A 13447-nucleotide genomic window follows, 5' to 3' on the forward strand; every position below is an offset into this window, starting at 1 on the left:
ATAAAAGGGATTTGGGGTGGCCACTGGCCTATGGGGTGGCGAGAGGAAATGCGCTCCCTCAGCCATTGGCCTGCCAGCTGCCCCTCGGGGCAACTGGCATGCCATTGGCTGGGGGGGTGGGGGGAGGGATGAGACTAGCCGGCTTGGCACGCGCACGGCTGGAACAGACGGTGAGCAGCCGTCCCTCGCTTGCCGCCGCTCCACCGCTACGTGTGCCACTTGCTTGCTTGCTCGGGCGGCCGGTGGGGAGAGGGGTGAGGCTGACCGCATTGCCATGCCGGACCCTCGAGTGAATGCGCAGGAGGGCAGGGAAGGAGCCAGCCCGCCCGGCTGGGCCTGTCACTGCCAGCGCATGGCACTGTGGACGGGTGAGGCCTTCCGCCTTCGGCAGCTGCCGCCTCCACCACGCCGATAGAGGAGAGACGAGGCCAGCTGGCTTGCCCCAATGCCTCCAGTGCGTGGCGGGGGGAGGTGCGAGCCTGGCCGCCGGGGAGCCGCCACACTCTCCTTTGCCAGTCCCTGGGGGGGGGCTTCCAGTGGCCTCTCTCTAGGACTCGTTGTCTCTCTTCCCGCAATGAGGCTTGCACCTAGTAACTAGATAAAGCCAAGGTGTTCTTACAAGAAACAACAATAGTGCAGAGAAATAAAGTCCCTAAAGTTTCAATGTGTCTCACTCCATAGTCCAAGATACATTCATCATGGAGTGGACTCATATAGTTCCTTGAAAATCCATATCATCTTGAAATCCATAAGTCATAAAAATGCGTAGTCCGGCTGCAAGCTGCCATGTTTCAAATTATTCTTTTTCAAAAATTGCTTTGAGTACTAACTTCTCATTGATTTTTTATGGCCTTAGGCATTGTAATGTCAAATGGCCACACGTGGAAGCAGCAGAGGAAGTTCGGGCTAGCCACCATGCGGAAGCTGGGACTGGGGAAGAAAGGCACGGAGCACCAAGTAGAAGAGGAGGCCCATCAGCTTGTTGAGACTTTTGCACGTGCTAAAGGTATATAATGTCAGGAAACTGGGCTGGCCAAAGGTTGCTGTAGTCTATCAACGCTGGCACGTCAGCCTAATTTTGCACAATGTTCCCCCACTGGCATTTTGAGGTGCCAGCAAGCAACGGAAGTGACTATATCACTGTCAACGGAGGAGTGATAGAATTGATGTCTGGACTCCAGGTCTACTGCTTCTGTTTTCAAAGGCATGCAACCTGGAGTCCAGAGTCCATACACCAGGTCTACTCCCCCCCCCTTGAAAAGATGGCAGTAGACTTGTGGAACCCTAGATGACATCTCAGAATGACCTTTATTAAAACCTGCTGCGGTTGGGTGTGAGGAGATATTTGTCGATGTTGTATGTTCTCAGAAATACCCTGATGCATTTTAAAATGTTTTCTGAAAGTTAAACCACTCTTAAGATTGCAAAGATCTTACTATCTGTAACCTAACTCCACTATGAAATTGACTCTGAGTGCTCACAGAAGTTGCAACCAACTTTATTTGCAGGGCAGCCATTTGACCCTACAATGCCCATCAGTAATTCCATCTGCAATATGATCTGTGCTGTGGCTTTTGGACACCGGTTTTCTGTTGAAGATAAAGAATTCATCAAGTTGATGGAAGCCATTGACTATATCTTTGCATTTGCAGGTAGCTTCGGTCATGCTGTAAGTCATTTTCTTTGCTTTCCGATTAGGTCAGAGATTAGGTCAGACAGGCGTCTCCCAGATTTCCTTTCCTTCCATCTTTCAGATGAACCTTTTCAGGTGACTGGGGATGCAGAAGAATTTCACGTATTCATTGATTGACTCAAACCTTGTGGTCTGAATGGGTTCTGTCAGAATGAGAAGACTTTCAATCTGATAATGACCAATGGAAAAGGAGACATCAGTATGGAGGCCTTTTGTTCATGGGGTTGGATTTAAGGGCATTTTTTACACTGTACCTCTGCTGGCTGATCATCCTTTTGTTATATTGATTTCCTATATTGACTAGGTGATATATATTGCTTAAATCTACAGCTTATTTTACCCGTATGGGCCATGCTGAACCAGTGAGAAACACAGACTCAGTAGTCTATCTGAAATGAATTGAAAAGTTTTATTGAGGAACAATATGTGAACAGCTGGGAAAATAATTTAAAAAGTCATATGACCACTAGGCCATATTTATACTTTAATGAATGTAATGTACAGTTTTGATCAGATATAGTTGTGAATTGTTGATGGTCTTCCCTTGGTGGGTGTTATTTGTGGTTATACTTGTCTATTAAGGGTGATTTGAGAACCCCAGCAGTTATTTTGCTAGACTGAGCCATGTTATACTAGTGATAGGATTTCGCTTTCATCTTATTTGTAGCTCTATGATTTTTTCCCATGGATTATGGATCGCCTCCCGGGGCCTCACAAGAAGACCCTTTCAAGCGCAGAGGCTGTGCTTTCATTTGCAAGGAAGGAGATAGAAAAGCATAAGGAGCATCACGCTGTCCATGAGCCACAAGATTTCATTGATTTCTATCTGTTTCAGATGGAGAAAGTAAGTATTCACCTTCTACGTGAAATCAGATAACCTCAATAAAAAGGGAAATATTGACAATGGATGCAAACGGCATTATTTGAAACCTGTAGTCCTCTTTCACTGTATGCGCTTCAGGCTTAGAAAACGGAATGGAGATCTCCTCTCCAGCTCAGAAATTGTGACCCCCCCCCCCTTGCATCACACAGGTGTTGTGTAGTCTTGATGGAAAGGCAGCTGATTCATCTGAAGAGGCAGCATTTCCCCAAGTATTGCCTTCAGGTTTCTAAGCAACCCCCCAAAAAAGGGAGGAAACCCTTCAGACCAAAGAAGAGTAGAAAGTAAAGAACAGCCCAGTTTCTGATGTTACAGTACATCAGCATTCTATATATGTTCTTTATACGATTTGTTGTCGTTGTCGTTTGCCATGAAGTTACAGCTGACTTATGGGAACTCCATCAGGTGTTCAAGGCAAGAGACATTCAGAGGTGGTCTTCCATTGCCTGGCTTCATGTCATGACCCTGGTCTTCCTTGGTGGTCTCCCATCCAGATACTAGCCAGGGATGATGCTCCTTAGTTTCCAAGATCTGACGAGATCAGGCTAACTTTGGCTATCCAGGTCAGGATATGATACAAATAATATTAATTGTATTGTGGATAGAATTATTGTGGCCCCAGTCACACGGGAGGAATTGCCCTGCGGAACGGATAGATTGAGGGCAGATTAAACCGGCACGATCAGATGCCAACATCTGGCAAGTGTCACGCACCCGCCCCCAACCCGTCCCTTCCAGCTGAAGATGCGGAGTAAAAAATCCGCTGCAAAACACTACTGCCTACTGGAAAATCCGCGGCACGGGCGGCCGTGTGATTGCCGATGCGCCCGTCTCCCACAGTATGTGAGGCCCCTGCCAAACTGCGTGGGCGCACACATGCACAGCTGACTCACCTCGCTCTCCTGTCCGTGGCTTCCCCCTCACATCTGATCACGCTGGGGAGCATATGAGCGGCAGCTCGGGGGATCTGTCTGATCCCGCTGCCGCGCTTCTCTTTTGCTGTGGCTCTAAAAAGCCGCACTTCCGCCCTGGCTTTTCCTGCGGTGTTACCGGGGCCAATGTGCTGTTACGCTATTGTCAAGTTACGGCATTGTTAACATGATTTTATAAATGGTTATAATATACTTATTGTTTCTAATTTGTGTGTGTTGGATACTTAAATTTTATACTCTTCTGTATTCTGTATACCACTTCTTCAGATTGTTAGGGACATGTGTATATTATGTGTCTCAAAAGTCTCTAAAAAGCCTGCATGTCCTTAAAAGAAAAACAGGTTTGCCTGAGCCAGGTGAAACAGAACATGGTCTCTGAAAAATTCCAGTATACAATCTGCAGACATATCCTTTAATCAATAAGCTAAACAAGTCTCTAAAAATGGAAATTACAAACCAGTCTTTTCCAAGTGATTTTACCCACTCAGTGATTCTGCTATGGTTTTAGAAAATAGCAAGGGACAACAAGAGACAACTGTGAGCTGAATTACCTGTAAAAGTAAATCCAAAAGGAGACTTCAACAAAGTGAAATGCACATGTAATCAGAAATGAATCTATACATATAATCCATCATTGGAAGATACAGAAGTTCACAGGATCCATAGAAGGGAAAAAACAAAGTCCAGAGTAGATATCCAACACGTTTCCTGGGTAGTATGCAGTGTTTCAGACTTCTGGTCCTTCCTCAGGAACAAAGAACAACATTAGGAAGTCTCATTCCAATTTCTTTACAGGACAATACTATTCAGTTTCTTTATGGCCCAGGTCTCCTAAGCTTTAATATGCACCTCTCAAGGTTGCTTCTATGTAAACAGGACCAAACATGCCTCCAAACATGCTATGGTTTTAGAAAATCTTTGTAAGAATGGCTGGCTGGCTGAACATGGGTCAATGAAATTCAAATATACATTGACTATTTTAATTCTGTATATATTATTTTCTTAAAGGGACTACTGAGAAAGACGTTGGATCTCACATGGTTAATAAATGGAATATTCCATAGGTTGTGAATATATTGTTCATCAATGAATGGATATTTAGTTTGGTCAGATTTTATTTCTTCTGAAGTATATATTTGATTTTTATTAATACCTTTGCTGTTTGTTTTGGCGGTTTTGCCTTGAATGACAAAATATGCCTGGACCCATGGATCAGACTCGTGGCATTTGTAGGTTTCTAGTAGAATGTGGCTTTGGGTATGATTGCAAGGGGAGGGGAAACTAGTGCGGAGGGAATGCATGCTATTGCTAAGTGAGCCCTTAAGGCTTGACTCTTCGGATTCTGCAGAGCAAGATGTCAGAGCAGAAAGGGCCTTATATCCATGGCTTCTGAATCAAAATGCTTGGAATTTGTTGAACATGCTGACTCACATTCTTTACCATCAACAACAGAGCAAGAATGACCCCAACTCTACTTACAATGAAGACAATCTGGCACACAGTATTTTTGACCTCTTCATCGCAGGAACAGAAACAATATCCTTGACACTGCGATGGACATTGCTTCTCATGGCAAATCGCCCAGACATCCAAGGTAAGAAGGACTTCTATATTGACTTAAAGAAAGGCCACCCTTATATCCTCATTCTTTTAAGTTTTCATACTGAGTAGCTAATTAACAGTACAACCCTATTCATTGTTAACTGGGAGTAAGTTCCAATGAATACAGCAGCAATTACCTGCAAAGGAAAGTGGTGTGAGAAGCAGATGACATTATAAAAAAGTACCAAGAATTTTATGTAATTTCATTGGAAAATGGGTAAAATGGATTAGTTTATTCTTGTAGTTTTAGAAAGACTTGACTGAATCAGAACCACAATAAAGATGTTTAATATCCATCTGAGAAAACTAGTCTGACATAACTAGATTCTGCAATCTAGCCAGGATTCAAATCCTCAATGGTCAGATGATCTTAGATTTCACTGGGTGATCTTGGGCCAGTCACTCTCTCTCACCAAAAATAAAATGGATGAAAGGTAATAAAACATGCTGCTATGAGCTATCTAAAAGGAAGCAGGAAAAACTTGGACAAAATGAACTAACAAATAAAATCTGCCATAGGAGTTCATATCAGTTTCATTTCATTTTTCAAAGAAGCAGGGGTTGTTTCCTACTGGAGCGCCCCAGAGCAGCTCTCCGGCAGAAACAAGCCCAGGCCTCACCCTCCTGGGGAAGTAAAATGCCTGGCTTCCCAGCCAGATTTTCTCCAGGTACCCTGCAGCCACGGGGCACCTGGAGAAGGCCAGGCACGGAAGCCAGTCATGTCTACTCGCCTCTTCTTCCTTCTCCAGCAAGTGGGCTGGCTGGAGAAGGAAGAGTAGGTGGGGAGACATGCCCTCCTTTCCCCCTGAGCCCTCTTGATAAATCTTGCCAGGTTTCTGCCAAACACATTCTTCCCCAACCTTTACAGATGAAATCCATCATGTGCTAGTAGGTTGTCATCCAGAAAACCTAGCTCGTGATCCCAAAATCCAAACTGCTTCGGCCGACACCACCAATGCAGCCAGTGGTTCACCTCACGTATCATGTGTTCCTGTCATATTCCCCTTCCTATGACAGGAAGGATTGAAGAGAACACCACCTGTGCTCCCATTTCCTTCAGCTTCCTCCTAAGAGCTTCATAATGAGCCTTAATGTTTTGTATGTTGTTCACGGTCATGTTGTTAGTTCCCACATGGACCATCACAAATGGGTAATGCTCTGTAGGTTTGAGTTTAGGAATCCTCTCTATAATATCTTTAATTTTCACCCCTGGCAAGCAACACACCTCTCGAGCCAGGAGGACAGGCCTGGAAACATGAAATTCCGTACCCCTCAGCAGGGAGTCATCTATGACAATCACCTTCTTTTTCCTTCCAGTGCCATTTCTTTGTAGTTAAATTGGGCTTAAACCATAGAGTTTGCCCAAAAACCATATCGTCCACCGCACAACATCCCCAACGCAATGATGTCACTTCCGAGTCATGTCATCACTTCTGGGTGATGTCATCGCATCAGGGACACTCAAGCAAGGGTCTCTTCTTACAATAAAACTTATCTTTATTAAGCAAAACATACCAAGGCTTGCCAGGCAAGGTGACTAGCAAGACACTATGACAGTTGCCAACACAGTACAGTCCTATTTAGTGAAAACACAGAAAATAAAACATGCAAGTAAAGTTTTACTCCACCCCCAATGCAATGATGTCACTTCCGAGTCATGTCATCACTTTTGGGTGTTGTCATCACATCAGAGACATCATGTGGTGATGTCCCAGTTTAGGGGAGGGGTTTCCCCCACTAGCCAGTGTCATGAGAAAATGTGGCTGCACATGTCTGTGAATGCGTTCACCCATGCCACCCACACTCTCCTTTGGTTCATGTGTCCCCTGAGTGTTGCCTCCTTACATAAGGCGAATGGTGCGAGTTTGAAAACCACTAAGCGCTGGCAGAGACACTCAAGCAAGGGTCTCTTCTTACAATAAAACTTATCTTTATTAAGAAAAACATCCCAAGGTTTGCCAGGCAAGGTGGCTAGCAAGACACTATGACAGTTGCCAACACAGTACAGTCCTATTTAGTGAAAACACAAAAAATAAAACATGCAAGTAAAGTTTCACACACACCCCAAAGCATGCAGAAAATGAAAGGCTTTCGGGCTGACTCCCAAAGTCTCTAGAGAGTAAAACCTCTCCTGATCCTTCAAGAGCCAGCGAAAGTCTGTTGAGACTGACTAGCATTTATACCAAATGATCAAAGAGGCCCCCCAGTAATTAAATTACAGTTGTAAATTAACATTTTGAAGTTGAGATTGTTTTACAGTTGTACAGGTGTAAATTAACATTTTGAAGTTGAGATTGCTTCCTTGCGTCTCACACTCCAAAAGTTACATTTTGCTTACAGGACCAGCACAGTATCATTGTTTTCTTTCCTGGTGTTCCCAACCTGGAAGATAAACTATTCTTTGATGTTATCTTTGAGATGGAAGTGAGGTGTGTGAATTCCTGTATCTCAGGAGTCAGTTTGCCTTATGGATTGAAGTCTGTCACTGCCCAAATGGCCTTTCCTGTTAGATACATTTTATTGTGTAGGAAATTGAGTTTCAAACCTATGGGAATTTACATTGATTCGGATCCTGGGAATGGAATGGGTAAACCTTTGAGTATGTGACTGAGAGGAATGCTCTGCCTGGAACAAATGGTTGGCAAAGAATCATGGGGTTTGTTTCAGTGAGGCAGGCCAAGCCTGTTTGCTGTTTTGCTAGCAAAGACAGAGACAGATACATGGATTTTGGTTCATTTTTAAACCCAAACCTTCTATATTTCTAAAATTTCTTTCCACAATCCCCAATTTTTGGTTTAAAATGAACCCAAACACAATAGGCTGCAAGAAGCTGTCTATTCTACATTGTCTATTCTACATTGTTGTGGTGATATAGCTGCTGTGGAGTTAGAGACTATTTTGATCCCAAAAGAAAACAGAGAAGGAATACATATAGCTGCACAAGAAATAGCGAGAAAACATACCAAGATTACAAAACCACCTAACAATACTGCATTCTTTAAATAAAAGATCAAGGAAAATATCTAAATATTCTTCCTGATAATCTTGCTCATACACATCTAAATAAAAATGTTTACAACGAAATGAAACCCACAAATACTCTTCCGGTCAAGAATTACCTAAATGAAAAGGGTTAGAGAAAAGATCAAAATTGTCTACTGTAAAAGCAATTGAGTCATTACTAGATGCAAAGCTGGAATTGGAACAAATTGGAATGCTGTAATCTTCTAAGGGAGTGATTTCTACAGGAATGATTGGAAATAGTTCAATAGTGAATCTGGGTTCCCTACATTTGCTAGAGTCAGTACTAGAAGTCTCTAATGGGGTGAATGGAGAAAGTTCACTGGAAAATCTTGGTTCATTAAACTCAAACTCACTACAGTCACTCTCACTAGAGTCCTGAGCTGGCATAAGAGTTCTGTGTCGGCTGGTGGCTTGCAAACTTTATTATTCAGGAATAAAGTCAAAGTTCAGGAACAAAGCTGGAACAAAGGCTGATTCAAACCGAAACAACAAAACACTGGCTGGAACAACAGAGTACTGGCTCTGCACGCCAAGATGGCTTGTACAGGTGGCAGGCGTGCAAACATTGCCTGCAAGGATGCAGATTGCAGGGTTTCACTGTAACTGGAATGACTGGAGCGGGGACGGCTGCTGGTATGACACAGGTAACAAAGTGTGTCAGGTCTGGGTAGGGCCTCGGCTTCTGTCACTTCCACCTGCTGCAGGTCCAGATAGGCATCTGGAGCAGCTGTTGGTAGTTCAGGCTTGGGTTCCATTGGAGACACGACCCGTCGTGTGTGAGAGACGTAAATCCAGGTATTGGTTCCCTCGACCCTTGGCAGTGGTGGTGGTCAGAAACGTCACAGGAGGCTTTCCCTGTGATGGGCAAGCGAATGCTTTGATACTGTGCGTCAGTAGCCAGACTTGATTGCCAGGTTGGATGTCATGGCAAGCCACATCAGCCGGGACAGATTGGGAGTTCTAGACTTCAGAATGGAGTACCTTTAAAGGGGTAGCGAGAACAAAATATATTTAGTCACAGAATCACTTTCTTCAGTCAGGCTTTGCAGCCTATGAGGGTTATAATACACAGGGAAACCTTCCAAACAAAATCACAAATAAGATCAACCTATATTTTCTTTTAGGCTTATTCCTAATGTGTAAATGAACAAGAGGCAATGCTTCCAACAAATTTAAACCTGTTGCTTCACAAATCTTTTCAATTTGTCTTTTATGAACCCATTCTTCCTTTCTATGGCCCCTGAGCTCTTTGTGTATGTGCTGCATGAGTAATCTGCACTGCCTCAAGCGTTTAAACACATTAGCAATAAATGATGGCCCTAAGCCCTGTGGCTACAAGTCAACTTAAAATTGAAATTCAACTTAAAAATATATCAATAACAATTAAACAATATTCATACCCTTGACAAAGTGTTAAATCAGTTTAAAGATGTTGGAATGCTCCAAAACAAATAGGGTAGGCACTTTGTTTTATTTGTGGTTTTGGCAGGTGTGGCAAGTCTGCGTCTCCCATTTTGCTTCTAGATGGATTCCTGGGGCATACCATTGTTTTAAGACTTGGGTCGCTACCCTCCCCCATTCCCATGCAGGGCACGAAGTGGCCTGTGTGGGTGATTACTACACAGTGCTACCAGTCTCACAAAGATCTTATCCGGGAGGGGCGGCCACGGCCGGAGAGTGACACCTCTGCACACCCAGAGGTCATTTTCCTTCTATGGAGCAGCTTGCTGGAATGCTGATACTACTGTAAATAAATCAGGGGATCCCAGAGATGCCTGCACCCCCATTTGTAACTAAAATCAGGGGATGCCAGAGATGCCTGCACCCCCATTTGTAACTCTGATTTCTTACAAATGGCAAATTTAGTTGTGCGATTGGTTTGCGCATTTCCAAAACAATCACAATGAACTACAACAAGCTCCAGCGGCTGTGACTTGGTAACCAGCAGTCGTGCCATACATATGCACCTGGTGTTTCTGCCGCTGTTAGGAACCCCAGTGGTTTCAAATTTGTCCCATCCCCTGACACTCTCCAAAGCATAGCGAGAGTCAGTATAGATGTTAACGCTGACTCCTGTTGCCAAAAGTTCTGCTGCCTGAGTGCTCAGATGTAAAGGGAGAACAGCTGACTCTGGGCCTTCCTCCCCTCCCCCCCAATTTACAATGGCATAACCGACTTGGGGCTGCCCCCGTGCATCGCTACTGGCAGACCCATCAGGGAATAAACAAAGGTCCGGGTTGGGGAGAGGTATGTCCCAAATGTCAGGGTGGAGGTTGGCAACTGCCTCTAATTCCCGTAAGCAACCATGAGGGGAACTCAGTTCCCTCCCCTCCACAGGGAGAGGCAAGAGAATTGCTGGATTCAAACCTGTGCATCTTTGTAAATGAATGGCTGGGTCTAACAGCCAGATGTTCTCATACTTTGCAGTTCTCTCATTAGTAAAATACTAAACAAACTTCTGCAAAACCAGGGCAGGGTCTACCTGGGGTTTGTTAATCAGTGCTACATCAGGAGTCATTGCTTCTAAAGTCAGAGACTCTACATTTTGTATTCAAAATGAAGATTTTGTTGCTTTTTGCAGCCCGCAAACCAAGGGGATCCCCCACTGGGACATGGGGGCTGGCAACCCTATTTCGGGCAAGAGGCTGGGCAGATATTTTTGGAAGGAACCCCCTACAGCCCAGTGCCACTTTCCTCAAGAAGGTAGCATGTATTGATTTTGGGATTAATTTTTTTTTTTGGTTTTCAAAGTGTTATTTAATTAAAACAATGCAAACATGCATTCTGAAAAATATATTACGTGTTTCCAATCAATTTCAACTCAGTATCTGTGTATTACACATAACTAGCCTTGTACTCAGTCTAAGAGCTCAGCCTAACACACTTGTAAATTAAAAAATGTATCCATTCCAGATAGTTACGGTTTGAGGGTAGGAAATCATTTTCCACGAAATATGTGATCAAAGGGAACCACCTGCGCACTAATTTGGTATGAGATCCCGTATGACTACTCATTTGCCCTTCATATTTATCTGCAATCTTGTCCATTATAAAATGATCCCAACATTTATTTCGCCAATTCTGAATGGTAGGAGGTTTGGGAGATTTCCATGAGGCCGCTATACTCAGTCTTGCCGTAGCCAATAATGTAGAAGTGAGGTCTGATATATATACTTCTTGATTATCTTTTGTAATTGTTGAGTTTAATAATATGATAGCTGGCTCTAGCGGGATATTTTGGCCTGTTATTTTATTGGTTTCCTCCAGTATCTGTACCCAAAAAGATTGTATCTCGGAGCAGGACCACCAGCAATGATATAAATCACTGTTTTCTCCACATCCTTTCCAGCATATCGAACTATAGCTCAGGTGCATATGTTTTAGTCGGACTGGGGAAAGGTACCATCTTGTAAACATTTTGAAAAATTGCAGCCTAATATTAAAAATTCTTAAATTATTTGCTTTGGATCCCCAAATAGATAGCCATTATTGGGGTGTTATTTCCCTTTGAAGATCCTTTTCCCAAGAAGTTTTGTAAGACATGTTTTGTTCTTTTTCAATATCAAATAAAATCTTGTACATTATTGAAAGAAGTCCCTTTGAACTGTTCGAAGACTTGTTGATGACTTTTTCAAAATTGGTTTTGGGCCAAGTGAGAGTCCCTGTATCCTTTAACCCTTCTATCATACTTTTTAATTGCTAACATCTGAGCCACGATATTGTAGAGTTTATTTTTTCTTCAAAGTATCTCTTTGAGTGAACTTCCCCCTTTTCAAAAAAATCTTGTATTTGCTGAAAGCCATTTAATGTCCAAGCTGCAAAAGCACCTCTTTCTATTCCTGTAGGGAACCAGGATTGTTGAGTGTAAGTTTTTTTCCCCAGTCCCATATTTTAAGTGTTGCTGCCAGAAATGTATTTTGTTCTATGGATTTAGGGATTAATTGATGCTCACACCACATTCCTCCACCCAGTCACAACACCAAGCAAATAATCATTACTTTGGCCTGTGAAAGAGACCATAGCAAAGTTCATTAACTGGCCTACACTTGACAGTATTTACTGCTAACCACCCCAGATGTAAATTGTGATGGTCAGGGGTCATTTTGTAGAAAAAGAGGTGCAGGAGTTCATTAGTATAACTCATTAGCATGACTTATTTGCATATGTCACTCCCCCTGACATCACCGGACATTTGGCAGAAGGTAACACCCACCGCTCAGGCTCCACTGGACTGTTTTTGATTGCTAGCTATTGGGGGGGGGAACGTGGAGATCTGTCCTCACAGAGGAGGGAGAGCTTGTGCCTGAATAAAACTTGGTCTTAAAGGTGCCACTGGACTGTTGTGGACCGGGAGGACCGGGGGTGGGGCCTCTGCAGCTTACCTGGCTGCTTCTTGCTCTGACTGAGGGCTGCTGGGAGCAGGGGGTGGGGCTTGCTGCATGTTCCTGCAGGAAATGACCCCTGGTCCAAGCAGTCCCAAAACATCAATTATTTTAAAAAACTACAGGAAAAAATGTAAAAAAATTATAGGTTTCTAGAATTGCCACCCCCATATCCCAGCTGTGACTCATCTCCTCCTTTCCCCACCCCTGGCTCAAGGCTATCTCCTAGCTGATCATCAGGCAGTGTCCTCTTAAAGGGCCAGTCCCTGTCAAACAATGGAGCAGAAGGCTGTGCCTTCTACACGTGTTTCTGCTTTGGTGCATGGACCCTGAGAGTGGGTCATTAGGTCCGATCAGAATCAGGGAACCCAGTGGTGGCTTAGGTCCACTAGCCACTCCTAGAATCAAAATTTATTTCTAAAAACAGGTCAGTGGTTTCTTTTTAAGGTGGCATCCTGAATTTTTACAATAGTTGTTGAAACATGTTCAGACTTTTATCACCTACCACCATTTCACTTCCCTTCGTTCTATTTTGGATAGGGTTACAAAGACAGTTGTTGGTTAAGCATCTGTCTCACTTCGATACTTTCACTTTGCCCTGGGAGAATGATTTGCACAAGCTGTGAACTGTTTATACACAGACTTAATCCTTTTACTCTGGAACTCATGTTAGACTTATGTAAAGGATACTTCTCTTGAGGACCAATTTTGGGTAAAAGAACTCAAATTCCTTGAATTTTTTTTTTGTTTCGTTTCATAGCTAATATGTGCTGCTTCATGACCCAAGCCTACAGCTCTATTTAATTCCAATTTTTAAAATATATGATATCAAATACTTTCACTGGTTCATGAATGAGGTACAGGGAAGTGCAGTGCACATAATAACTTTTTGTGCTGTTTTCCCTAGAGAAAGTCTACAAGGAGATAGAAGATG

At 43.4% G+C, this 13447-nt stretch overlaps 1 protein-coding gene across 1 annotated transcript; it reads left to right on the forward strand.

Moving 5' to 3' along the window:
• Positions 1–274: 274 nt before the first annotated feature.
• Positions 275–13440, forward strand: LOC107125876 (cytochrome P450 2J2-like; the record flags this gene model as incomplete). The annotated part of the gene is made up of 6 exons (XM_015429338.1): positions 275–368; positions 857–1006; positions 1509–1669; positions 2361–2537; positions 4958–5099; positions 13421–13440. Coding segments are annotated over exons 1-6 (744 nt in total), but the record flags the coding sequence as incomplete, so codon positions are not given.
• Positions 13441–13447: the final 7 nt, after the last annotated feature.

Source organism: Gekko japonicus, unplaced genomic scaffold (genome assembly GCF_001447785.1).
Source record: "Gekko japonicus isolate JY-2015 unplaced genomic scaffold, Gekko_japonicus_V1.1 scaffold6267, whole genome shotgun sequence".
In the NCBI taxonomy this organism is placed as follows: Eukaryota; Metazoa; Chordata; class Lepidosauria; order Squamata; family Gekkonidae; genus Gekko; species Gekko japonicus.